The 26,438-nt window shown below is 38.0% G+C and overlaps 1 protein-coding gene across 11 annotated transcripts in view; it reads left to right on the top strand.

Annotated features, from left to right (window-relative positions):
* Positions 1-25,995, top strand: part of LOC138740653 (bromodomain and WD repeat-containing protein 3-like) — a 120,722-nt gene extending 94,727 nt beyond the window's left edge. For 5 of the 11 annotated variants that reach the window (XM_069893613.1, XM_069893611.1, XM_069893610.1 and 2 more), the window contains 7 exons: positions 2,674-2,721; positions 3,774-3,923; positions 4,663-4,815; positions 5,382-5,722; positions 10,679-10,767; positions 19,557-19,715; positions 22,967-25,995. In XM_069893613.1, coding sequence (XP_069749714.1) covers positions 2,674-2,721; positions 3,774-3,923; positions 4,663-4,815; positions 5,382-5,722; positions 10,679-10,767; positions 19,557-19,715; positions 22,967-23,544 — 1,518 coding nt within the window. In that variant the 3' untranslated portion in view covers positions 23,545-25,995. Of the gene's footprint in view, positions 1-2,673; positions 2,736-3,773; positions 3,924-4,662; positions 4,816-5,381; positions 5,723-10,678; positions 10,768-19,556; positions 19,716-22,966 lie in introns of those variants that run through there. The other 6 variants (XM_069893609.1, XM_069893612.1, XR_011343096.1 and 3 more) reach the window with 6 other exon arrangements.
* The last annotated feature ends 443 nt before the right edge of the window (positions 25,996-26,438 follow it).

Raw genomic sequence — 26,438 nt, 5'->3', positions numbered from 1 at the left:
GAGCACCTGGTGATGGAACGCATCAAAACACACCTCTCAGAGACACTGGTTCCATTTCAATTCGCTTATAGGAGAAGTGGACTTCTAACAGAAAGACCACGGTCTGTCCAGGTCACGCTGAGCACTGGTGCACCTCAGGGCTGTGTGCTCACCCATTCCTGTTCATAATACCGACCTATGACTGCATCGCCAAATCCAGCTCCCAACAATGTCATCAAGTTTGGAGATGACACAACAGTAGTTGGGCTTCATCAGCAACAATGATGAGTCTCACTACAGAGAAGAGGTGGAAAATCTCCTGAAAAAGTAACAACCTGAATCTCAATGTCGATAGGATGAAGGAGAGGATCGTGGATTTCAGGAGGATCAGGAACAACCATCCTCCACTACACGACTCTAGAGAGAGTGAAGAGCATTAAATTCCTTAGAGTTCACTTAACATCTCCTCACTTTTCAGGAAGGTGCAACAGTGATTGCACTTACTGAGAAGACTGAAGCTGGTAAGGCTACCAGCCAGCATTATGTCAAACTTCAATAGGAGCTCTATCAAGAGCATCTTGACTGGCTGGTAGCCTTGCCAGCTTCAGTCTTCTCAGTAAGAAATAGATCAGAGGTCAATCCAGAGGTGCAAAAGAGTAGAAGAGTGGATCACTGGATCTCCCTCCCCTCATCGATGTGATCTACCGAGATCATTGTCTGAAGAGATCTTGCAAAATCAATGAAGACCCATCCATCCCTGCACACAGCATTGTTCAGCTGCTCCTGTCAGGAAAGAGGTATACACGGAGGATCAGAACCAGCACCACCAGGCTGAGGATCAGCTTCTTCCCAGAGAGAGTGAGAACGCTGAACGACCAAAGGAGATGCTCACACTAACCATTCAAGACTCTTATTTGTAAAAAAAACTATTTATTTATCTATTTATTGATACTGCTTTTTTTTAAATTGTCCTGTGTCTGCATGTTTTACACTGAGGATCGGAGAACACTGTTCCCTTTGGTTGTAATTGTACAGTCGGTTGACAATAAGCTTGATTTGTCCAGAAGGCTGAAAGTGTGTGGACAGAGGATTAGACTTTCTAATAGTTTACACTGGGATGACAGTGGAAGAGTCTGAAGATTGGCAAGTAAAGAGTGGGATTGAGAGTTAAAATAGCATACAATGGGAAGATTGGGATGACTCCTACAGACTGAACACGTGTTCTGCAAAGTGATCACCCAGTCTTTTAGGTTTCTCCATTGTGAAGATGAAATGCAATGGATTAGTTTGAAATAAATGGATGTGAGTTCCTGCTGTATCTGGACAGAAGGTGGTGTATGCATGTCATGGATTGCGGAGGAGGGATTGAGGCAGGTACCATTGCAACATTTACAAAAATTTTGAACAGATTGGTTTAGAGGGAAATGGGCCAAATACAGGCAGGTGGGTCTAATGTAGGGAGGAAATTTGGTCGGCATGGACAAGTTGGGTCTACAGGCCTGTTTCCATGTTGTACAATTCTGATTGTCAAACAATGTACTTTAAATAGCAAAGATAAAGATGCATGACTACTGTTTTTGAGCTTAAGCCTTGACCTCCTTAGTTTCCCCAGCTTTGCATTTTTATTGCAGTCACGGTGACTGCAGACTTCTGTATTTTATTTCTGTCTCTCATTATTTTGGCCCCTGGAGATGAGGCCATTCATCTCTTCCTTTTAATCCTGCCTTATTACACATGACCAAAACTAGTTATCTATTCGTTGTTAAATTCTGTAACATCGCCTGGAGGGAACAATCTTTGGCACACTCCATAGACTCTTTTTGCTAGTTTGATTGGTCCATTCATCTGATTTGGTTGTTGATATCTAGAATGAGCTGCCAGAGAAAGTGGTGGAGGAAGGAACATTATCGACATGTAAGAGGCATCTGAACATGTATTTTAATGATCAGGGCATAGGGGGATGAAGAATTAATGCATTGGGTTAATATAGATGGGTATGATCAGCATAGATGCTGATGGGTCTGTTTGCATACTGTACAACACTGACTCAGTGAAAACACCCATGATGATTGTCATTCTCTTCTTGCCTCTATTATTTCCCCATTTGCACCAATGTCTTCCTATTCCATTTGTTGAGTGATCAATGACCAGGGCAACATCAATTTTTAAGTCTGGAAAAAGATTTGAAGGTGAGATAGGCAAAATTCTTTCCATTCATGTACTATTATAACATGGAGAAAACCTAGGGGTTAACTAAAGTTCTTGTATCTTTCTGAATTTAAAACTAATTACTATGAATTGTACTTGAGTCAATGGGAATTTATTTCAGCTGCCCACCAACTCTATCTGTCGTTGCTATTCCATACTCCATTGATCTACATAAATAAGCAGAAGTCTTCACAAAATAGAAGTTGAAATTGCTTTGTGATTCAGAGAATTTAGAATTGACTGACAAGATATGTGGCACTGTTGCTACTGTGAGCAAGTTGAGTAAGAGAAGTTTTATGTCAATTTTTGTTCATTTCTTGCCAATGTCTGACTAGATTCGCAGTCCTGTAATTTGCAAATATTTAATAATTGAGTTTGTCGCTATTTTGCACTTTACATTTTAGTGATAAATAAACTAATCTTCATAATATTCAAATATTATCTGAGTCTTACTTAGATCAATGATTTATTTTTAAATAAAATTAGGCTTCGGATTTGGATTCTGATGCTCCAGGTACCTCCTCAGACACCATAGTAAGTACACAAAAGTGAGTTATATTAAAAAAATACTTTGTAATTTATTGGGTGACTTTCCTTTATTTTCTTTCTTTTTTTTTTCTTGCATATTTTTTCCCTAAAATTCTGGAGTAAACTTGATCATTATTTCCTGAAGGAAGGACGGAGTTGTTGAGAGTTGTATCATATTGTGGCATTATTCTTGAATTGATGAAGAAGCCTAACACACTTGCTCAGTTTCCCTGAAAACTTTCTTAAACTTGCAAATTATGTGCTGATCATGCTGTTTTATTTCTCTCTGCTCAAGAAGGCTATAGCATGGTGACTTTGAGCTGTGTATGTGGCACAGTACATATCTGTACATGTGACAATAAGCAATTCTATTTAATTCTGTTCTCCACACATTTTCTGATGATTTGTGATTTTCTCTGAATTCTTTCAAAATCTCTTCTTCATGTATTATTTGGGGGTGTAGTGGAAAAGGATGTTGCTGGCACTTGAAAAGCGGAATGAAAAGGAAAGAGTGAAGAGGTTAGGACTTTATTCCTTAAAGCATCAAATTATTTTTGACAGAGGGATACAAAATTGTGAGGGGTACAGGTAGAGTAAATGCAAGCAGGCTTTTTCTTCTGAGGTTGGGTGGGACAAGAACTGGAAGACATGGGTTAAGAATGAAAGGGAAACATTGGGGGAATGTCTTCACTCAGAGAGTGGTGAGTGTGGAATGAGCTCCTATAGAAGAGGTGGATGCAGGTTTGAATTTAACATTTCAAAATGTGGAGAGGTACATGAATGGGATGAGTATGGAAGGTTATGGTCTGGGTGCAGCACAATGGGACTGGGCAGAAAAATAGTTTGTCATGGACTAGATTGGCTGAAGGGACTGTTTCAATGCTTTGGTGTTCAATGGTTTTAATTCATAGTGACCACAAGCTAATTTTCCACACTATCACTGTTCTGAAGGTGATTCGTGTTCAAACAATACCTTAATTCCTGTTTGAACATAATTAAATGCCAATATTGCGCTACTCAAAGTTAATTGTCTTCATTTGAATGCATCTTTTTAACAGCGTCGGCTCCCAAGACAGTTGAATAGAAAATCAGCATTAAACGTTGACATGAATGCTTGGAAGGAGCAGTGCCGAGAGTTTCTGAATCTTGTGTTTCATTGTGAAGATTCTGAGCCGTTTAGGCAGCCAGTAGACCTCTTCGCTTATCCTGTATGTGATAAACTTTCTATCTAAATGTTTAAAATTTCAACGTTGCTTTTCTTAAGCTTTTGGAGATAATCATTTAGTCATGCAGTAAATATCCTTTCCTATGCAAAGCAACACATTTTTTAACTTGCAACTTGTGGCGCATAAGAACTTATTAATATGTTTTAAAATTTTACTGTTAAATTCAATTTTAAAAATCATTTAATTGACAAAATCCTAATTAAAGAAATGTGAAATAATTTGGCCAGATAACTGATTTCAATACAATAGCATAGTTCAAATGAATTAGTACAGACTAAGCAAAACACATTCACGATCGCTGATGTTGCACCAGTTTTTTTGAATGGTACATTTACATATATTGCCGTTAATGTGAAGTACTTGTAATTTCATATTTACATTGCATTTGCCAAATTGAGAATTATGACCCCAACTGACTTACAAAGTAAGCTATGCAGCTTCACTTAATCTTTGGTGAGAGTTTGACTCCAGATTCCAATTGTATTTGTGCTATTTCTGCAGCAGGAATGTCTTGCAGGAATGCTAAAGTCATAGTGCAAATATACATATTGGAGTTAATTTATAAGAATAAAATTAAGTAAGTGGGTTCATGAAATCCAATTATTCATGAGTGAATAAACAATGGAGCTCTACAAGTTCAGTAATTAGTCATTGGAGTATATTTTTATTGCCATATATGCTTACGCTTCTAAATATGCTTACCTTTCGACTACCTTTGTAGGACTACAGAGATATCATAGACACTCCAATGGACTTCAACACAGTTAAAGAAACCCTTGAAGAAGGCAATTATGAAACTCCTCTGGAGTTTTGCAAGGATGTCCGACTAATTTTTAGCAATGCCAAAGCGTACACACCAAACAAGAAATCAAGGGTAAAAAGAATATATTGGATTGTTAAGGTTTGCAAGATGCTTACTGTTAAAATGCTCATTGGAAAATCAATTATATTTTTTAAAAAAACATCAATGCGCAATTTTCACGGTCATACTTTTCTGGTGGGAACAAGTTGATTTTTTTTAAATACATATTGAACAATGCTTCATATATTATAATGAGATAATGTGATCATGTGCTCATATAATGTATTGTATTTAACACACTACTGCTCAGCAAGCTTCTTTCTGATATCCACATATAATTAATCGAGGGTGGGCATTCACTGGATTTGAATATCAAATGATTTTCATCCTTTTTTTTTAAACAAAAAAAATAGAAGACCTTACTTCATGGTCATTAATACCTTACTCTTCCACGGACTTGACCCATGCAGCAGTTACAGTTACAGAGGAAAAGATGATACTAGTCTCAATGTTTGAAAATAATGGAAGAAATCACATCTAACATAAATGTTGCCAGGCTCAGAGCTGTAGGATTTTTAACTTTGATGTGGATGAATTATAAAGTACAAATTCTTACTTTATAATTGTTGTGGTTGCAGATATACAGCATGACACTCAGGTTATCTGCCTTATTTGAAACTCAGATTAAAAAAATCATCTCTGACTACAAACTCGCCTTGAAGTGCCAAAAGAAGAACAAACCAAGACAGAAGTACAGAAAACGATTCAAAAGCAGTAGCAGCAAGTCCACTTCCCGATCCAGCAGCAAGTCCACTTCCCGATCCAGCAGCAAGTCCACTTCCCGATCCAGCAGCAAGTCCACTTCCCGATCCAGCAGCAAGTCCACTTCCCAGTCCAGCAGCAGAAGCAGTTCTCAGTCCCGGAGTAGTTCTCGATCCCGGAGCAAGAGCAGTTCTCGGTCCAGCAGCCATGCATCCAGGTGAAACAATGAAAACATTTATCTTGAGTTTTTGATGGAAAAACTCAATGTGATGTTTATCTATACTGCTGAACAAATGTCAAAATACATGTGTAATTAGTATAACAAATACAGTAAAGTTACACATGAAGGGAAGGGAAAAGAGGTGAGCTGTAGTGATAGGGGATTCCATAGTTAGGGGGACAAATAAGAGGTTCTGTGGAAGGGATCGAGAATCCTGGATGATATGGTTTCTCCATGGAGACCGGGTCCAAGGTATCTCGTGTGGAGTTCGTGGCATTCTCAGGATGGAGGGTGAGCAGCTAGATGACGTGCTCAAATTAACTGAGTAGGAAGGGTGAGGAAGTCCTGAAAGGAGAGTTCAGGAAATTAGGTGCTAGACTGAAGAATTGGACCTCCAGAGTTGTGATCTCAGGATTGCTACCCATGCAACTTGCCAGTGGGATTAGAAATAAGAGGATAATGCAGCTTAATCCGTGGCTACAGATATGATGCTGGTGGGAGGGCTTCAGGTTTCTGGATCATCCCAACGTTAGTAAAGATCCTGGGAAGGTGAGAGCTGTTCCACTGGAACAGTTTGCATCTGAACTGTAGGGGAATTAATATCCTTGCAGGAAGGTTTGCTCGTGCAGCTCTGGAGGTTTAAACTAGATTTGTGGAGTAGATAGAAGAGTAGAGGATGGAAAAGATGATGTGAATATTACATGTAACATCAGAAGTCAACATGTGGTATGTTGTGCAAGGAGTATTATAGTAGACACGCTTAGAGCATGGATTGGCACATGGAATTATGTCATTATGGCCATGAGTGAAACTTGGTTGCAGTGAAACAGGTCTGGCAGCTCAATGTTCCAGGCTTCCATTGCTTCAAATGCAATAGAATGGAGGGATGAAAGAGGGAGAAGTGGCATTGCTCTTCAGGAAAAATATCACAGTTGTACTCATGCAGGGCAGACCATCTACTGAGGCTATATGGGTGGAGCAAAGGAACAGGAAAGGTATGACCTCAATCATGGAGTTGTATTATCGACCACCCAATAGTCAATGAGAATTGGAGGAGCAAACCTGTAGCGAGATAGCAGACAGATGCAGGAAACATAAGGTTGTGATAGTATAAGATTTTAACTTTCCACATATTGCCTGGGACACCCATACTGTAAAAGGGCAGGATGGTTTGGAATTTGTCAAATGTGTTCAGGAAAATTTTCTAAATCAATATATAGACATACCAACTAAAGAGAAGGAGATATTGGATCTCCTATTAGGGAACAAGACACGACAGGTAACCGAAGTATATATAAAGGAACATTTTGGGTCCAGTGATCATAATGCCATTAGTTTCATTAATTATGGAGAGGGGTAGATCTGGGCCTCGGGTTGAGATTCTAAATTTGAGAAAGGCTAATTTTGAGAAAATGACAAAGGATCTAGAATGCGTGGATTGGGATGTTATTTTCAGGAAAGTTTGTGCAAGGTAAATGGAAGCCCTTCAAAGGTGAAATGTTTAGAGTACAGAGCTTTTATGTTCCTGTCAGAATTAAAGGAAAAGGGAACTTTGGATTTAAAGGGATATTGGGGATCTGGTTCAGAGGAAGAGAGAGGTGTATTGGCAGTATAGGAGCAAACGAGGTACTTGAGGAGTATTTTTTTAAAAAAACCTCCAGAAAGGAGACATGCGGTTTATATGGCAGATAATATGAAGGAAGATCCTCAGGGTCTCTTCAGGTATATTAAGAGCAAAAGGATAGTAATGGACAAAATTGGTCCCCTCAAAGATCACAGTGGTCTGCTATGTATGGAGCCAGAAGAGATGGGGGAGATCTTAAATGGAATTTTTTGCATCAGTATTCACTTAGGAAACTGGCACGGAGTTGAGGCAAGTAAGGAAAACAAGGGCCTGACAAGATATTCCCTCAAACCTTGAGGGAGGCTAATGTAGAAATTGCAGGGGCTATGGCAGAAATATTTTAAATGTCTTTCTCCACATGTGTGCCAGAGGATGGAGGGTAGCTCACATTATTCCATTGTTTAAATAAGGATCCAAAAGTAACTATGGAAATTATAGACCGGTGAGGATGACTGATGTCAGTAGTAGGTAAATTATTGGAAGATGTTTAAGTGATCGGATACACAAGTATTTGGATAGCCAAGGAATGATTAGAGATAGTCAATATGACTTTGTTCATGTTAAGTCATGTTTAACCCATCAGCGTCAGCACCTCTACTTCCTCAGGAGTTTGCGGATGTTTGGTATGACACCGGAAACTCTGGCAAATTTCTACAGATGTGTGGTGGAAAGTGTGCTGACCGGCTGCATCATGGTCTGGTATGGGGACACCAATATCCCGAGCGTAAAGCCCTGCAAAACATAATGGACACAGCCCAGAACATCACAGGCAAACCCCTTCCCATCATCATGAACATCTAGGTGGAATGTTGCTGTCAGAAAGCAGCAGCAATCATCAAGGAACCGTGCCACCAGGACATGTTCTGTTCTCAATGCTATTATCAGGAAAGAGATATAGATGCCACAAGTCTTACACCACCAGGTTCAGAAACAGCTGCTGCCCCTCCACCATCCTCAGCAACAAACTCAGTCAGGGACTCATTTAAGGACTCTACACGTTATTGTTTGTTTGTTTTTCTCCTCTCTGTATTGCAGTAAGTTGTATACATTTATTCATTTGTTTACATGTACCAATAAGTGGTAATTCTTCCTGGCACGCAGGCAAAAGAATCTCAGGCTTGGATGTGATGTTGTGTATGCACTCTGACAATAAATTTGAAATCTGAGTTTTTCAAGGAGGTTACCAGGAAAGTTGATGAAGGAAAGGCTGTGGAAGTTGTCTGCATAGGCTTTAGATCTTTGACAAGGTCCCACATGGGAGGTTAGTCAGGAGGGTTCAGAGGCTCAGTGTCATGTTAAGTAGTAAACTGGATTCGACAATGGCTAAACAGGAGAAGCTAGAGAATGGTGGTGGATGATTGCTTCTCAGGCTGGAGGCCTGTTACTAGTGGTGCCTCAGGGATCGGGGCAGGGACCATTGTTGTATGTCATCTATATCAATGATCTGGATGATAATGTGGTAAATTGGATCGACAAGTTTGCAGATGACACTAAAATTGGAGGTGTGGACAGCAAAGAAGGTTTTTAACGCTTGCAGAGCGATCTGGGCAAACTGTAAAAATGTGCTGAAAACGGCAGATGGAATTTAGTGCAGACAAATGTGAGGTGTTGCATTTTGGAAGGTCAAACCCAAAAAGGAGGTGCATGGTAAATGGTAGGGCACTGAGGAGTGCGGTAGAACAGATGGACTTGGGAACACAGATACATAATTCCCTGAAAGTGGTGTCACAGGTAGATAGGGTTGTAAAGAGAGCTTTTGCTTCTTGAAGAAAATAGAATTCATTGAGCGGAAATGAATTCAATGGGGCAGGACTGAATATAACACAAGGTGTTTGGTGGAAGCACTGAAGAAAATAATTTCCCCACTAATTCTGATATACATGTTCCTCCTCCTTCGCAATGAATGTTTCTTAGACTTTTGCAGTGCCAGTTCCCCTGGGCCCAAAGTACTTCTGTTAAAATAGTTTGGATGCTATGCTTCTCAGCTTATGTGGTTAACTTTGATGTGGATCTGTCAGCTTTGAAGTGCTAATGTTCAGAGTGTTTATAGGGGGAACATCCTTTGGATATAAATGCTCATTGCAGAAAAATAATTTGACTTCAGAACCAAAAACATAATGGAAATGGAATATATGAGTATTGTTTGCATGGTTCCTATCTTAATTTAGTGGAATTAGACACTATTGGAAAGGCTACTTCTGTGATGTAATTCTGCATGTTTAAACTGCAGGTAATTTATTGGAAATATAATCATTTAGATTTTATTTTAATAAAATTCAAATGGGTATGAAGTTGGAGGACTGAATTGTACAGTATAGTGAAAAATCAAATTCCTTGAATGCCAATATTTCCAAGATTGTGATTGAAATCTGAGTAAAATTTGAATTCTTTGGATGAAACCTTCGTATGGTTTATCGTTGTTTTAGAATGTATGTACGCTCAAGTTTTAGGTGTGGTATATGTGTGAAACTGAAAAGTATAGATAATGTAAAAACACACAATACTGGAGAAACTCAGCAGGCTTGAGTCCTTCCTCAAAGTATGAGAAAATGTCAGTGAGTGTCAGAATAAAAAAAGTGGGAGGGGGATGGGGGTAGCAGGGCAGGGCAAGATAGATGGAGAAGGGAGGGGACAGCATCACTGAGAGGGAAGGGGGTGGAAAGGCAGGGTTGTGCAGGTGAAAGAACTGGAAAGGCAGGAAATGTGGGATGGGGAAGAAAAGGCAAGGAGGTTTAATGGAAAGCAGTGAGGTCAATGTTCATGCTTTCTGGCTGGAGTATGCCCAGATGGAAAATAAGGTGTTGATCCTCCAATCTGCGGGTGGTCGGGGTGGGACAGTATACAAGGCCATGGACAGGCGTGAGCATGGGAGTCTGACCCGGAATTGAAATGGTTGACCACTGGGAGATCGCTGTGGTTGCGAACATAGAAGAGGTGCTGAGTGAAGCGATCTTCCAGTCTGTGACCAGTCTCTTCAATGTAGAGAATGCCACAAAAAGTGCACTGAATGCAGTAAATAAGTCCTCTGGATGTACAGGTGAAGAGTTGCTTAACATGGAAGCCTGTCTGGGGCCCTGGACCATGGTGAGGGAGGAGGTGTGGGCGCAAGTCTAAAATACTCTTATAGTTAAGTTATATTATCAGCTAAGTGAAGAGAAATTCAGGTATGATAATTGTACGAGTTTTATTCTCCGTGAAAGCATAATATATTTTTCAAACTTTATTGTTGCACCAAATAACTTAACGAGAGAAAAAAAATTGTAGAAGCTTTTATTTTTGCTGGAATTACTATTTGCTTTTAATATAAAATTTTGTTTTCTGTCTTTTAGCCTAGAACAAAAACCACCAAGCACTCCTAAAATGGTCTTAACATCTTCACCATCCTGTTTTGTAAGAACAGAATCAAGATCCTCTCCAGGTGAGAGTAGAACTTGTGCCAATTCATAGATTGTTAGTCAAAGGATTATTAAATTTAATAAACAAAAGATTGTGATTTTTTTTACATTTTTAAAAAAATTGCACATTTGTTTTTAATTCAATTTTTGCCTTTCCAAATGAAAATAAATCCTGTCTTTCAGAATCTACTTCAGTAACTTGCCCATTATCAATGTTTGGCTCACCTGTCTATGGTTCCTTGGCTTGTCCTTGCAACCCTTCTTAAATAAAAGCACAATGTTAGTCACCCTTCCAGTGTTCCAGTGGGATCACTGTGGGGCAGTGGGATCACTGTGGGGCAGTGGGATCACTGTGGGGCAGTGGGATCACTGTGGGGCAGTGGGATCACTGTGGGGAGAGAGTGGGGCAATCAGGTCAGTTTCGCACCACGGTTGACTGTGGGTAACTGAAACCACGAAAAGCGAAACTGCGGATGGTGGGAGGAAAAAAACAGCTGTATGTTTCAGAACATAATTGTTCTGTTTTCTAAATAGCTTCCAAGTCCTCCATGGTAAATGGTGAACAAAAATATTTATGTAACACTTAACTATTCCCTGTGACACCATACACTGATTACCACATTGATCCTTAAGAACCTACTCTGTCCCAAGTCAACCTTTTGTTCTCAATAGATAAAAACTTTTAGGATTCTCCTTTGTCTTATTTGCCTCATGTCCCATTTACGCCCGTCTGGTTTCCATACGTACATCGGGGTATCGCTTAAACCTCCTTTGTTAGCCAATCCTCTATCCTTTGTCAGCCAGATTTCCTTATTTCTGCTAGCGTTATCCTTCATTCTGTCAGGGTCACATTGACCCTGAACTCTGTCTGTTTACAAAAGCCTCTCAGCTATCCTTTACATAGTTTGGTGCTCAGAACTGAACAACTCCCCAATTGCTGTTAACATAGAACATTGCAGCACAGGCCCTTTGGCCCTCAATGTTGTGTTGACTGTATATTCCTACTTGTTTAAAAAAAGGTACTAAACTCTTCCTACCTCATAACACTCTATTTTTCTTTCATCCATGTACCTATCTAAGAGTCCTTTAAATGCCGCCCTGGCAAGACATTCCAGGTACCCACAACTCTTTGTATATTAAAAAAAAATTTCCGGAATCAGGATTTATTGTCATGAAATTCTGTGTTTTGTGGCAGCGTCACAGGGCAAACATACATATTAATACCACCTTACGATGTTACTATAAAAAAAATAACAATAATAGAGGACAAAAAGAAAAGCAGTGCATTTAGTTCCTTGATTATTCAGGAATATAATGGTAGTGGGGAAGAAGCTGTCCTTATTCCAGGGAGTGCTTGTCTTTAGGCTCCTGTACTTTTTTTCCCAATAGTAGCAGAGTGAAGAGGGCATGGCCTGGGTGGTGGTGGTCTTTGAGGATAGAGGCTGCTTTTTTAAGACCTCACCTCATGTCGATGTCCTCAAAGGAGTGAAGTCTGGTGCCTGTGATGTCGCAGACCGTTAACGGCCCTCAAGAGTTTATTCTTGTCCTGAGAGTTAGCCCCTCCATACCAGGCAGTGATGCAACCAACCAACTGCTCTCCATGGTACACCTGTAGAAGTTTACAAGAGTCTTCGTTGACATGCCAAATCTCCTCAGACACCTCACAATGTATAGCTGGTGGAGAGCCTTCTGTGTGATTGCATCAACATGGAGGCTCGGGAGGAGTCACGTGATGGAGTAGTGGCCGGACAGTGAACTCCAGCCCTCTACAGAAAAGTCGGGAAAAACAAAGGAAAACACAAAGGCACAGAAATAAAAGTTAAAGAAAAGTGAGTATAAAGGTGGAAAGAAGATGGTGACAAAAAAAGAAAAATCGAAAGCAACGGTAAGAAGAGAGGAAGAGAAGACAACGGAGGAAGAAGGTGAAGGCCTTACCTGTTCGAAGAGGCCCGCGGTGGAGAGAGAAACCCGCTCCCTCAGGTCGGTAGATAATGGACTACAAAAATGGCTCGCTGAGCCGAGTAAAACTGCGCAACCACGCATGCGCGAGGAGTCGCGCATGCGCGATGCGCATGAAAAAAAACACACCGACGGGAGGGGGGACCAGCTGGGGAGTCGATCTCCACAGCCGGCAACGACAGCTGCAGAACACCTGCAGCAAGAAGAGAACACAGAAGACAATGGAAACAAGAAAGAAGAGAAGAAAAGGGCAACAAAGAAACAACAGATGGCCAACCCAGAGGAAGAAGAAGAGGAAGAGGAAGAGTACAGTGAAATAGAAGAAGAAGAGAAAGGCAAGATAAAGGTTGTACTTTCTCTTATTAAAGGATACATGGAGTCATTTAAAGAATGGCAAACACAGGAATTTAATGATTTAAGAAAAAGAATAAACAACACAGAAGAGAAAATGAATAAAATAGATATGACCTTAACAGAAATGGGAAAGAAAATGGACAAGATGGAAGAGCGGGCCGTAGCAGCAGAAATGGAGGTAGAAGACTTAAAAAAGAAATTGGAGGAATCTAATAAAAAAGCGATAGAGACACAAGAACTGTTAGCTCAAAAAATAGATGTAATGGAAAATTATAACAGAAGAAATAACATAAAGATAGTGGGCCTTAAGGAAGATGAAGAAGGCAAGAATATGAGGGAATTTATAAAAGATTGGATCCCTAAGACCCTAGGATGTCCAAAACTACAGCAAGAAATGGAAATAGAAAGGGCACATAGAGCATTGGCCTCTAAACCACAACCACAACAAAAACCAAGATCTATTGTAGTAAAATTCCTAAGATATACTACAAGAGAAAAGGTACTGGAGAAGACAATGGAAAAAGTAAGAGAGGGCAACAAACCACTGGAGTATAAAGGGCAAAAAATCTTCATTTATCCAGATATAAGTTTTGAACTCCTAAAGAAGAGAAAAGAGTTCAATACAGCAAAGGCGATTTTATGGAAGAAAGGGTATAAATTTATACTAAAGCATCCAGCGGTATTGAAAATATTTATTCCAGGACAACAAAACAGACTATTCTCGGACCCAGAAGAAGCACGAAAATTTGCAGAACAATTACAAAAATAGACTGAGGGATGAAGACGGGTAATGAGAGTAAAAATGATCACGATTGATATGTATGTGGGTAAAGAGGTATAAGAGTGAATAGATACAAAGTGCACACGTGAATGTATCTGTACTTAGAGGAAAATATAGATAGTATAGACAAGAATGAATAAGGGAAGGTAATGGAATAGAGAGAATAAGGAGGGAATTAAAAGAGTGACCTTTGTTACATATAAAAAGTGAAATCTTTTCTGGGGGGGCTGGGTGGGGGGAAATAGCGGTCACTGCAAAATCAGTTGACGCTTGCGAGTGGATTCGCAAACCCAAGTGGAGAGGGGAGATGTGGTTGTCCGACAAGGGATAAAGGACAACTCAGGAGGGGAAGGGGAGATTGGGGATAAAGAAGATATAAATAGGAGAATAAGGAAAATGTTGGATGTTGTAGGAATGTTGTCTTATAAAGAGTTGAAAATAAGAAAACAGAAATGGAAAAGGAGGAAAGGTAATGATGGAAAAACGGAAAGAGAAGATAAACAAAGTATAAAATGGCTACGCTGAACTATATGACTTTAAATATTAATGGAATACATAACCAAATTAAAAGGAAGAAACTACTAAATTTACTGAAAAAGGAAAAAATTGATATAGCATTTGTCCAAGAAACACACTTAACTGAATTGGAGCACAAGAAATTAAAGAGAGATTGGGTAGGACATGTAACAGCAGCATCGTATAATTCAAAAGCAAGAAGAGTGGCTATATTAATTAGTAAAAATGTGCCATTTAAAATAGAAGAGGAAATAATAGATCCAGCAGGGAGATATGTTATGATAAAATGTCAGATATATTCGGAGTTTTGGAATCTACTTAATGTATATTCACCTAACGAAGAAGATCAAAAGTTTATGCAAGATATCTTTTTGAAGGTAGCTAATACGCAAGGGAACATACTAATAGGAGGGGATTTCAACCTGAATTTGGATCCAAATATGGATAAAACGGGGAAAAAAATTAACAGAAAGAACAAAGTAACCAAATTTATAATTAAATCAATGCAAGAAATGAAACTTTTGGATATATGGAGGAAACAAAACCCAAAAGAAAAGGAATACTCATACTACTCGGCTAGACATAAAACATACTCAAGAATAGACCTATTTTTGTTATCAGCTAGTATGCAGGATAGAGTAAGAAAAACAGAATATAAAGCAGGAATACTATCGGACCATTCACCCTTAATATTGACAGTAAAGCTGGAGGACATCCCTCCAAGAATGTATAGATGGAGATTAAACCCCATGCTACTTAAAAGACAGGATGTTAGAGAATTTATTGAAAAACAATTAAAAATGTATTTTGAAGTAAATACGGAATCAGTGGAAGATAAGTTTATACTATGGGACGCAATGAAAGCATTCATTAGAGGGCAAATAATAAGTTATGTAACCAAGATGAAGAAGGACTATAATCAGGAAACAGAGCAGTTGGAAAGGGAAATAGTAAACATAGAAAAAAAATTAGCAATGAAGGAAGATACAACTAAAAGAAGAGAATTGGCGGATAAAAAATAAAATATGAAACATTACAAACATATAAGGTAGAAAAGAATATAATGAAGACAAAATAGAAATATTATGAACTAGGAGAAAAAACGCACAAAATCCTAGCATGGCAGCTTAAGACAGAACAAGCTAAGAAAATGGTATTGGCATCAAGGAAAAAAGACAAACAAATTACATATAATCCAAAAGAAATTAAGGAAAACTTTAGAGAATTCTATGAACAATTATACCAAACTGAAAACGAAGGGAAAGAAGGGAAAATAGATGAATTTTTGACTAAAGTTGAACTACCAAAACTACAAATAGAGGAACAAAATAAATTAACAGAACCATTTGGAACAGTAGAAATACAAGAGATAATAAAAAAATTACCAAATAATAAGACACCAGGAGAGGATGGATTTCCAATAGAATTCTACAAAACATTTAAAGACTTATTAATACCGCCCCTCCTGGATGTAATCAACCAGATTGATGAAACACAAAGCTTACCAGATTCATGTAAAACAGCAATAATTACAGTAATACTAAAACAAGGGAAAGATCCACTCTCACCAGCGTCATATAGACCAATATCTTTGCTAAACACAGATTATAAGATAATAGCTAAACTATTAGCAAACAGATTAGCAGAACAGGTACCGAAAATGGTAAATTTAGACCAAACTGGATTTATCAAAAAAAGACGCACAACAGACAATATTTGTAAATTTATTAACTTAATTCATGCAGTAGAAGGAAATAAAGCACCTGCAGTAGCAGTTGCTTTAGACGCAGAGAAAGCCTTCGACAGAGTAGAATGGAATTATTTGTTCAAAGTATTGCAAAAATTCAGTTTACCGGAGAAGTATATTAATTGGTTTAAAGCATTATATAAGGGACCGTTAGCGAAAGTGACAGTAAATGGACATGTATCAAAGCAATTTAACTTAAGCAGGTCAACGCGGCAGGGATGCCCACTATCACCTTTATTGTTTGCGCTAGCTATAGAACCACTAGCAGAATTGATAAGAATAGATAAGAATATAAAAGGAATAAAAATAAAAGACAGGGAATATAAAATCAGTCTATTTGCGGATGATGTTATAGTGTACTTAACAGAACCAGAACTATCAATAAAAGAATTATATAAGAAATTGAAGGAATATGGAGAAGTGTCGGGTTACAAGATAAACGTAAATAAAAGTGAAGCAATGCCTATGAATAATGCGGATTTCTCAAAATTTAAGAAGGAATCTCCATTCAGATGGCAAATGCAGGCAATAAGATACCTAGGTGTACAAATAAATAAAAATCTAGGCCAATTATATAAACTCAATTATAATCCACTAATGAAAAAATTACAGGACGATTTAGAGCATTGGAAAGATCTACCACTAACACTGATAGGAAGGATAAACTGTATTAAAATGAACATTTTTCCAAGGATATTATACTTATTTCAGGCATTGCCAATACAACTGACAGAAAAATTCTTCAAAGAGTTAAAGAAAATAATAAGGAAATTTTTATGGAGAGGGGGGAAACCGAGGATAGCACTAGATAAATTAACAGAATGGTATAAACAAGGAGGCTTACAATTGTCAAACTTTAAAAATTATTATAGAGCCGCACAATTAAGATACCTATCAGATTTTTATCAAACAAGGGAAAAACCAGACTGGACGAGATTAGAATTAGATAAAATAGGGGAAAAGATACCTGAACACATATTATATAAATGGGACGAAAAATTGGTACAACATAGAACTTCTCCAGTATTACATCATCTCCTCAATATTTGGAAGAAGATTCATGTAGAAAGAAATAAAACAAATTATCAATTACCAAAACTAATATTGACGCAAAATAAGCTACTCCCTTTTACAATAGATAACCTTTCCTTTAGAGAATGGGAAAAAAAAGGGATTAAAAGAATAGAAAATTGTTTTTCAGGAAGTAGATTCTTATCCTTTGAACAAATGAGAGATAAGTACAGTATAACTGGAGATACAGCACTGGCATATTACCAACTGAGATCCTACTTGAAGGATAAATTAGGAAGCAATTTGAGTTTACCAGAGGGAAGTAACCTTGAATATGTGATTACAGATACAATGTTAATCAAAAGATTTATAACAAATATGTATATTAAACTGCAAGAAAAGGAGAATGAGGAAACAAATGGTAAAACTAAACAAAAATGGGAACAAGATTTAAATATAAAGATAAAAAAGGAAACATGGGAGAAATTATGTTCTGGAACGATGAGAAATACAATAAATACGAGGCTACGTATGATACAATATAATTGGTTACACAGACTATACATTACACCACAAAAGTTAAATAAATGGGACCCAACAGTATCTGATAGATGTTTTCGATGTAAAAAAGAAATGGGAACAACAATTCATGCAATCTGGACATGTGAGGGAGTAGAAAAATTTTGGGATGATCTCAATCAGATATTAAATAAAATAACAGAAAACAATATACCAAAGAATCCAGAGATCTTTCTCCTAAGTAACATAAAAAACAAAGAATTTGGAATTGATTTGGAGGATGCACAAAAAAGATTTGTTAAGATAGCCCTAGCTGTAGCAAAAAAATGTATTATGTCAACCTGGAAATTGGAAGATAATTTGAAAATACAACAATGGTATATAGAAATGAATAAATGTATTCCATTAGAAAAAATAACATATAGTTTAAGAAATAATATTGAAATATTCAAACAAGTATGGGAGCCTTACATTAAATACAACAGCGAAAACCTACCGGGGACAAACATTACCTAAGTTGATGGAAGGAGAAGGAAAGAAAAGAATGGACTCAGTAGAATTTCTGGTGTATTTTTGTTGAATGACAATATTGTCTGACTGGTTTAATGCAACCTAAATTGTATACCTAAAATGGATGAGGGGGGTGGCTTGGGAGGAGGGAGGGGGGGGGGAGAAAAAGTCACTGTATATGTGTGAAAAAGAAAAAGTGTATATCATGGCTAATGTGATTTATGGTGTGAAAAATAAAAAATAAAAACATGGAGGCTCCAGGACAGATTCTCGGAGATGTTGACACCCAAAAATTTGAAGTTCTTGACCCTCTCCGCTAATGAGCCATCGAGGAGGACTGGGTCGTGTTCCCTGACTTCCTCATAAAGTCCACAATCATCTCCTTGGTTTTGCTGACGTCGAGTGCAAGATTGTTGTTGTTACACCATTCAACAAACTGATCTGTCTCCCTCCTGTACAGTTTCCTGTTTGTGATTCTGCCAACAACTGTGGTGCCATTGGCAAATTTGTAGATGGCATTGGATTTGTGCCTGGCCACAAAGTAATGGGTGTCTAACAAGTAGAGCAGTGGGCTAAGTACCCATCTTTGGGGTGCACCTGTGTTGATGATCAGTAAGGAGGAGATGTTGTTTCCAATTCATACTGACTGTGGTCTTCCAACGAGAAAGTCAAGGATCTAGTTGCAGAGGGGGGTACAGAGGCCTAGAGTTTGTAGCTTCTTGACCAGCATTGAGGGAATAGTGGTGCTAAGGGAAGAATAAACTTACCCCTGATGTCTCCCCTGAGCTTTCCTCCCTTCATTTTCTAGAGATGAAATTTATAGGTTTAACTAACATTTTGAAAAATAATCAAATTTTCATTCCTCTTTCCAGAATGTATTTTCTCCTCCGTGAAGTATAGCGTGGTTCCGTACTAAAAGACTGATTCTTGGCCTAATGGATGAAATGTGATTTGACTGTATCAGCCCAGAGTTTCTCACCCACATTGAGTTTGCTACCTGCACTCACCACTGACCTTCCAATAAAATCAAAACTGATCCTTTTTGGGATAATTTATCCATGGTGACAAGGCATGGTGTGTTTTAATGAACACATTGGGAGGTGTATCCAGAGGCAAAAAAAGCTCAGCCAAAAGGGGATAGCAGAAAATTTTTAAAAAGTAAAAAGCAGTAGTACAATGCAGTGTTTAATTTGGCACATGTTCAGTGGATAGATTCCCCAGCATGACTCTCACAATTTCTGTACTTCACTTGGAGGCTAGATTCTATGCAGGTCTGACCTTTAGCTGACCAGTCACATCGTCAAAAGAAACTTCCTTACAATAATCAATAGGTCAAATTGCTTTTGTTAACTCTCTTTAGTATTGATAACTGCATGCAAATACATAAACACACTGACCTCTCTTCCACTTTTCAGCTTCAGAAACGGATGAAATTTCAGAACATATGAATGTTGAGATTAAGCGTCCACAAGTATCACCACTTCCTGACTGGGAGTCACAGAATAGGATTGAAAGTGATTCAGAGTTTGAAAATGCAAACATAATCAGGAAAACAGCTATATCAATAAAACAAGGTAACGCCAAATAAATCGGCATCTTATTATTCAATAAATTCTATTGTGTAGACGTGTCTTGTGAGGCAAGGGACACTTTCAATGCTTTGTATCTCAAGATGCTAACCCTCAAATAGCAGATGCAGTCAATTATTGCAAAAGTCCTAGTCCAAGTTTCTCAATCTGCTCCTGGCCAAGAATCACTACATAATGCAGAAACCATAGGCAGAACACAGAACGACCTTTATGTTCTTCACTGCACATCAACTTTTGTATCACAGCTACTCCCCGACCTACGACTGTAATTGGGACTGAAGGATCGGTCATATCTCGAAATGGATGTAAGTTGGAATTTTGCCCGTGTGCATAGAAGTACCAAAGTCTTAAAGCAAACATTTTAATCAGATGTTGTATTTGACAAACTATAACAGGGATACAGGGCATGTAAGAACCAAAATGTGCACATTTACTTGGTTCGTCAGTGTTCTGGGGTCCATAAGCTGGGCATGGCCATCTTGACTCCTGTGTGGATGTGGATGCGTGAGATGAAAGGGTGCGAATTCAATATCGTCAGGGTGCTTATCCAAACTCTAATATGCGAACTCACCGCGCTTGCGCCAACTGAAGACTCGCACGTGCGCACAGGAATCAAGATGGCTACGCCCAGCCCATGGACCCAGACCCATTGACTAACAAAGTATGTACTTTTTGGCTCTTAAATGCCCTGTATCCCTGTTATAGTTTCTCAAATACAACGTAAAATTTACACAGTTTATATTTTTTTATTTTTAAAATTCGGTTGTACGTGTGGATGGAGTCATGTCGGTCGCAACTCGGGGAAGACCTGTATTTGATAAAGTATTTTCGAATTTCACATTTGTCTTTGGACTGCATTTTATCAGCTCTTGTGCTACTCCACAACATACTTCTGCTGTGATTGATTTTTTTTCTATTTTAGAGGATAGTATCTATTACAAGCATCTAGATGCTGAATAGATTGACTGGACATTGGTACTAGATTATAATCTTAATCTAGGTATGAACCCCACGTTGTTTTTTGCAATCGTTTGGGAGCAGACCTCAAGGCAGCAGTTAAGTTTGTAAATATGGTGAATCAGGACTCTGTCCTCGCATCAACAGGTTCAAACTAGACAAGAAATCGTTCTCCAGGGTGAGATCCAAAGTCTTTATGGCAGCAATTTGAGTATTTATTTGGAATGTGGCTATGATACGATGCTGGCACTCAAAGGTCTTTAGAAATTCTCCATAATAGATAATGCAGAAAGCCATTATCATTTGTTGCAATATATGTGATGAATGCCTTTGTAAAGGGAATGAATGACTTTTCTTATTAGCATGACTCCAGCAGGCTCTGGCAATGCATATAATAATTAATGTAAATTCATGGTGTTTCGGAGGCAACTTTGTGCTATCTATTTATAGATACTTGCCACTTCCCTCTTACTCCCAACTCCTAGACGAAGTTGAGAACGCTGCCCCTTCCTGGGATCCAGCTCAGCCAGAGGCCTTCCATCACTCAGCTGAGCTGGATTATTATTTTCATTATGCTGAAAATAAGCAGTGCCTTAACCACAGGGACCGGAAGTTGCCTGCTGAGATTCCAACTCCTTGCTGCTTGGCAAGGGACCAGCTTCACCAGTGAACAAAAGATCAGTGATCGGTGTGAGCCTCTAGTGAGCTGCCCACCCTGTGACTCAAAGCATTGGCAGTTGCACCCATTGATGATTCAGATAAACTGTCTCATTGGACAGGGCGAGGAATATCATTAAAGATGCAACACACCCTAACCATGAACTATTGACTCTCCTACCATGGGGCATTTGTTATAGGACCCTTCGCTTGAGAACTTGCAAACTTCAAAAGCTTTTTTCATGAAACCATTGAGCAGTCCTGTACTTGTATTTCAGAATCAGTATTTTTTTAAAAAAACAATTTATTTTAGAATATTGTGGTCTTATTGTACATGGTTTATTGTGTGATTCTTTTTATTGTATGTGTTTATTGTATTCTATTTTGTATCCAGTCGACGCTAATCATGTTTCATTGGCTGGGGTAGACCAACATAGTGACAGTGAAGTCACATCACATCATTGTTTGCATGAAATCAACTGCTCATCTAAACTCATTGGGATAGGGTTGTACCTTTTGTGAGCAAGTCGCCCAACCTGAAATGGCCCCATTTATATCCCGACCCTAATTGTCACCTTTGTTAATTGAGATGCTAACTGCATATCCTCAAAAAAAGCAGTTCATTAGATGTTCCACAGGTGATTTTACTTTCTTAAAATTGTTGACTCTGCCCAATTGCAATTTACTATCCCAAGTGAATAAAATCCAAATTTTTGAATACATTTTCTCTCCTTTATCTTTTCTGGATCCATCTGATACTTTCCTGACAGTAATGTTGAATATTTGGGAGGATATTCCACCATTCAGGTTCCGTTGTAGCAGGAAAGGCAAAAGGAGATGAATTCATTATCTGTCAAAGCTGAAGAGCAGGGAAGGTGTACAAGGATTGTGAGTCCGTGCTTGAATACTGTGTGCAATTATTGTCATCACATTCCATGAAAAGCAGAGATTCATGAGGATGTGACCAGGACAGGGAAGTTTTCACCATGAGGAAATATAGAATTTGTTAGTAACTTTTTTTTAAACATAGGTAACTGAAGGGAGATTTAATCATGGTGTAGAACATTGAGAAGTTTGGATAAATAAAAAGGATCTATTTCCCATAACAGTGTGTATAGATTTAACAAATCTGATCACATTGAAGAGGGGAGCAGTGGAAAAGGGCTGGAATATATAGCCTAAAAGAGTGTAGATGTATAAACATATGTGCCTGGATATGACCTGCGGAGCCAAGGCAAGTGTAGAAGGGATGTAGTGGGCTGAAGAGGCTTAAATCATCTTCAATTTTCTGTAACGAAAGACACCATTATTTCCACTTAATCATTCAGTTTTAATCACCCAGAACTGAGGACCTCTTCACCAACAAGATGTTTGAAGTTTCAAGTTTTTTTTTTAAATAAAATCGCTTAAATCAATAACTTAAAATCAGGACAGTCCAAGAACTATTTTAAGATCGTAATAAGATTATTTTATGGGCTGTATTTCTTAGTCTACAATCTATAGTGCCATCGATAATGTTTGGGACAAAGGCACTTTTTTTTTTCATTTATTAGGTTAAATTCCTGAAAAACATTGAAACTAAATAGCTGTAATAGTTTGGAATTACTGTGTTTTCTCTTCAGATGAATCGTGTGATGGTCCTTTAGTTAATGGTCATGAAATGCGCATTTCTGCTAAAAGAAAGTTGATGAGTGACTCAGAAGAAAGTGATTTGGAGAATACAAACCAGGAGATGGATGATGCTGCACCATTAGATAATGATGCCTCGGCCAAATCCGGACCAGAATCTGTTTTAGGGGCTGACAAAGATCACGTTGAAGGAGATCATGATTATAGTAAGGCTGTGAGAAGAAAGGCAACAGGGAAGGGAAGTATAAAGAACAGACCAGGAGTAAGAAGGAAAAGGAGGCGGAGGAGAAAAAAGTTCAAATTTACCACACCAACGAACAAATATAAACGGGCACGATTGCTGGATGATTGGTTTGATGAAGATGAATTGTGTGTTGATCGATTAACTAAATGTTCCACCATTAGAACTAGAAACCAAGGCAGAAGGACTGTTTTATATAATAATGATGATTCTGATAACGGCTTTGCACCAACCAACGAACCCTTAAATCTTGGTACATCAAGATCAGGAAGAATGCGGCGAATGACCGAAAAGGCCAAGGCGAGTCACCTAATGGGATGGAGTCATTGATTGTTGAAGGAGAGAACATTTTAAAATGAATTTATTTATACTGCAGGGATTTGATATGCACATTATTTTTTCTAATTTATGTGGGGGTGGAGTTTTTGGGTGGATAGTGAGGGTATTGATTACACTATTTTTATTTTGTATTGGTGCTTATCCAGTCATCAAAATGCACTTCGGTCTTCCAAACCGGTGCTGACTGACTGTTCAATCCAACCTCAAGTACAGTATATCCTGAATGCATTGGAAAATATCCCTGTGCATCAGGGTCCTAAAGTCAAAAGCAGTTGTATTCCTGCCTATTTGTCATTGCAATTTTGAGCAAACCTGGGCAGTGTTTATGACTTCTAATTGTCAACTAAACGTGGCAGAATTTAATTAAATTCATTCTAGCCATAACCTCTCTCCCTACAGTAAAAAGCATGTACTAATTTTTGCACATTTCTTCCAGTCTCAGTGGCAGCTATTTAAGGTTTACAATCCAACTGTCCCTCTCACTAATTTAGATTACAGCTTAGTTGATCTGCACTGGCTTTTTTTTGATTTGGTATTGGATTATAATGAGATTATGTGTGCTAACCTGTTTTTTATTTTGATGATTAATTTTGCATTCACTTGTGTATTTTGTCTTCCAGTGATAGAGATAATGAGCAAATAATGAGTGGTGCCTTTGTAAATATGTTTAATTTATGTGTGAGTGATATTTTAAAGCATTTTGCATTAATGTTGGACGAGTTGAAGAAAACGAACTTCAAATCTGTTTGAAATGTTTACATCCACAAAGTACTAAGACATTCAAAATTGTCTACCTTTTTCATTTTTGCTTTGGATTTTAAAATCTTTCCATTTTAATGGACTTTTCTACTCTGCATTATTACATTGCCTTCCATCAACAAAGAGATTTAAGATAAATTGTTTTGCAAATTACTTTGTAGGTCCTGACAATACCTATCCTTAATAGTTTCTGAGGAACAGAAACCGCTAATTTAATGGCTCTAGTTAATTAGAATATCTTTAAGTTTTGAACCTTGACCACTAAAAGATATTAATAGGTAGCCAATCACATTGCTCTGGGAAAGTTCTTCTCCTGAGCAGAAATTGTCAAGTTGCTATACATTTCTTCTTCTTTGGCTTGGCTTAACGGACGAAGATTTATGGAGGGGTAAAGTCCACGTCAGCTGCAGGCTCGTTTGTGGCTGACAAGTCCGATGCGGGACAGGCAGACATGGTTGCAGGGGAAAATTGGTTGGATGGGTGTTGGGTTTTTCCTCCTTAATCCCTCCTTTACTCTTTGTGGCTCTTGTGCTCCACTGGCATCTCATTCTTCTCAGGGAGATTATGTCATTTAGCAAATACAAAATTAAATGAATTCTATTTCAGACTGTTTGAATTGCTTGAGAAATTAGTCTGGAAAATGACATTTTCCTCTTTAGAAGAAATTCTAACATCAATGGAAATGAGAAGCTGCCTTCTGTCAAAGACAAAGTTAAATCAATTATTTATAGGAGGCTTCTGTTCACATTTAGTTCATCACGTTCTTCATGCATTTACAGAGTGGTTAATATTTGAAACCAGCGATCCAGTTCAGTAGGGGAAGGGATCATAATATTTTCTGAGAAAATCAGCATTAATATATATTCATTTTTAGCAAAGTACTATTTAAATATTATCCAAACCTGACCCCACTACAGTTTTTCCTCTCCACTCCCCAGTTGTGAATTGAGGATTATAGAGATGATTATAAAACGACTTCTGATTTAAAGGGTTTCACTAAGTTGCTGAGAAATTAGGTCATCTATACTCAACATATGGGAAAATCTGGAGTTGTTTATTTTTCTACTGAAAATGTATATTAAGCTCACTGTTTCCGTTTTGTATAGATTATGAAAATCTTTATAAACCAATCTGTGTTTTGTAAATACTCTAATCATGGCTGTACAATTAAATTTGTCTTGAAATACATTAAAAAATAATCAATTCTCACTCAGCAAATACTGAAGGACAACTCTAGTGAAATGCCTTATTAATGCTCCCAGAGTTTTTGTGGAAGGAAGGTATTGTGTTGTCCAACTTCCCTCCATAAAATCATGTCTGCAATTAGGCAAGAAACAATGCATGGACCGCTTCCAGTTGTAGCTATTGATTTGAACCAAAATCATCCAGGTACATGATATATATTTTAAAAATGGACCAGATTGTATCAATAAATTGACTTTAAATAGACAACATTTCACCAAATCCTTAATATTGGTGGCAGTCGTTTTTATTTAATATATGTAAACATAAATCTATTTTAAGTCGTCAGCATTTCAGGGATTTTTCTTGCCACAGGCAGACCAAATGTAATGTTGATATGCAAAGGTATACTGTGAGTTACATTTGACAATTTTTATACTGTAAACAATGTAAATATGCAAGCTTTTTCTTTATAAAATAGTTCTGACACCTGTTTTATAATGGTGTGATCTTATTTGTGAAATGCATATTTTTTGCAATGTGTATTTATTTGTATTAACATTTTCTTGCTGTTTTGTGGACATAGTCTAATTTGATGATTAGTTCCCCTCTCAAGCTTCAGAATCCTTGGTCTGGGTAGTAGGAAGGGCATTCTGCTGAGACTGGATGGAAGGAGCTTCTAGAGCTAAAGAAAGTGAGGATCTGTGATGGAGGGTACAGATTTTGGGGAGGCAACGAGGTCCTGGAGAAACTTTAAAGACCCATTGGAGAACCTGGGGTCCATGTCAATATATCCATGGTTAAACTTGCAAAGAGGCTGCTGGTCTCATCAGATTAATTAAGTTAACAACTTATCTCATGAAAATGGCTTGGTTCAACTCTGTCTCAATCTAAAAGTATTACAATTAACTACTTGTCTGTCTGCAGCTCCTGGGCTAGCTCCA

The sequence above is a fragment of the Narcine bancroftii genome, chromosome 8, assembly GCF_036971445.1.
Source record: "Narcine bancroftii isolate sNarBan1 chromosome 8, sNarBan1.hap1, whole genome shotgun sequence".
Taxonomy (NCBI): Eukaryota; Metazoa; Chordata; class Chondrichthyes; order Torpediniformes; family Narcinidae; genus Narcine; species Narcine bancroftii.
Note: the sequence above shows the minus strand (reverse complement) of the source record. Positions and strands in the feature narration are given on the sequence as shown.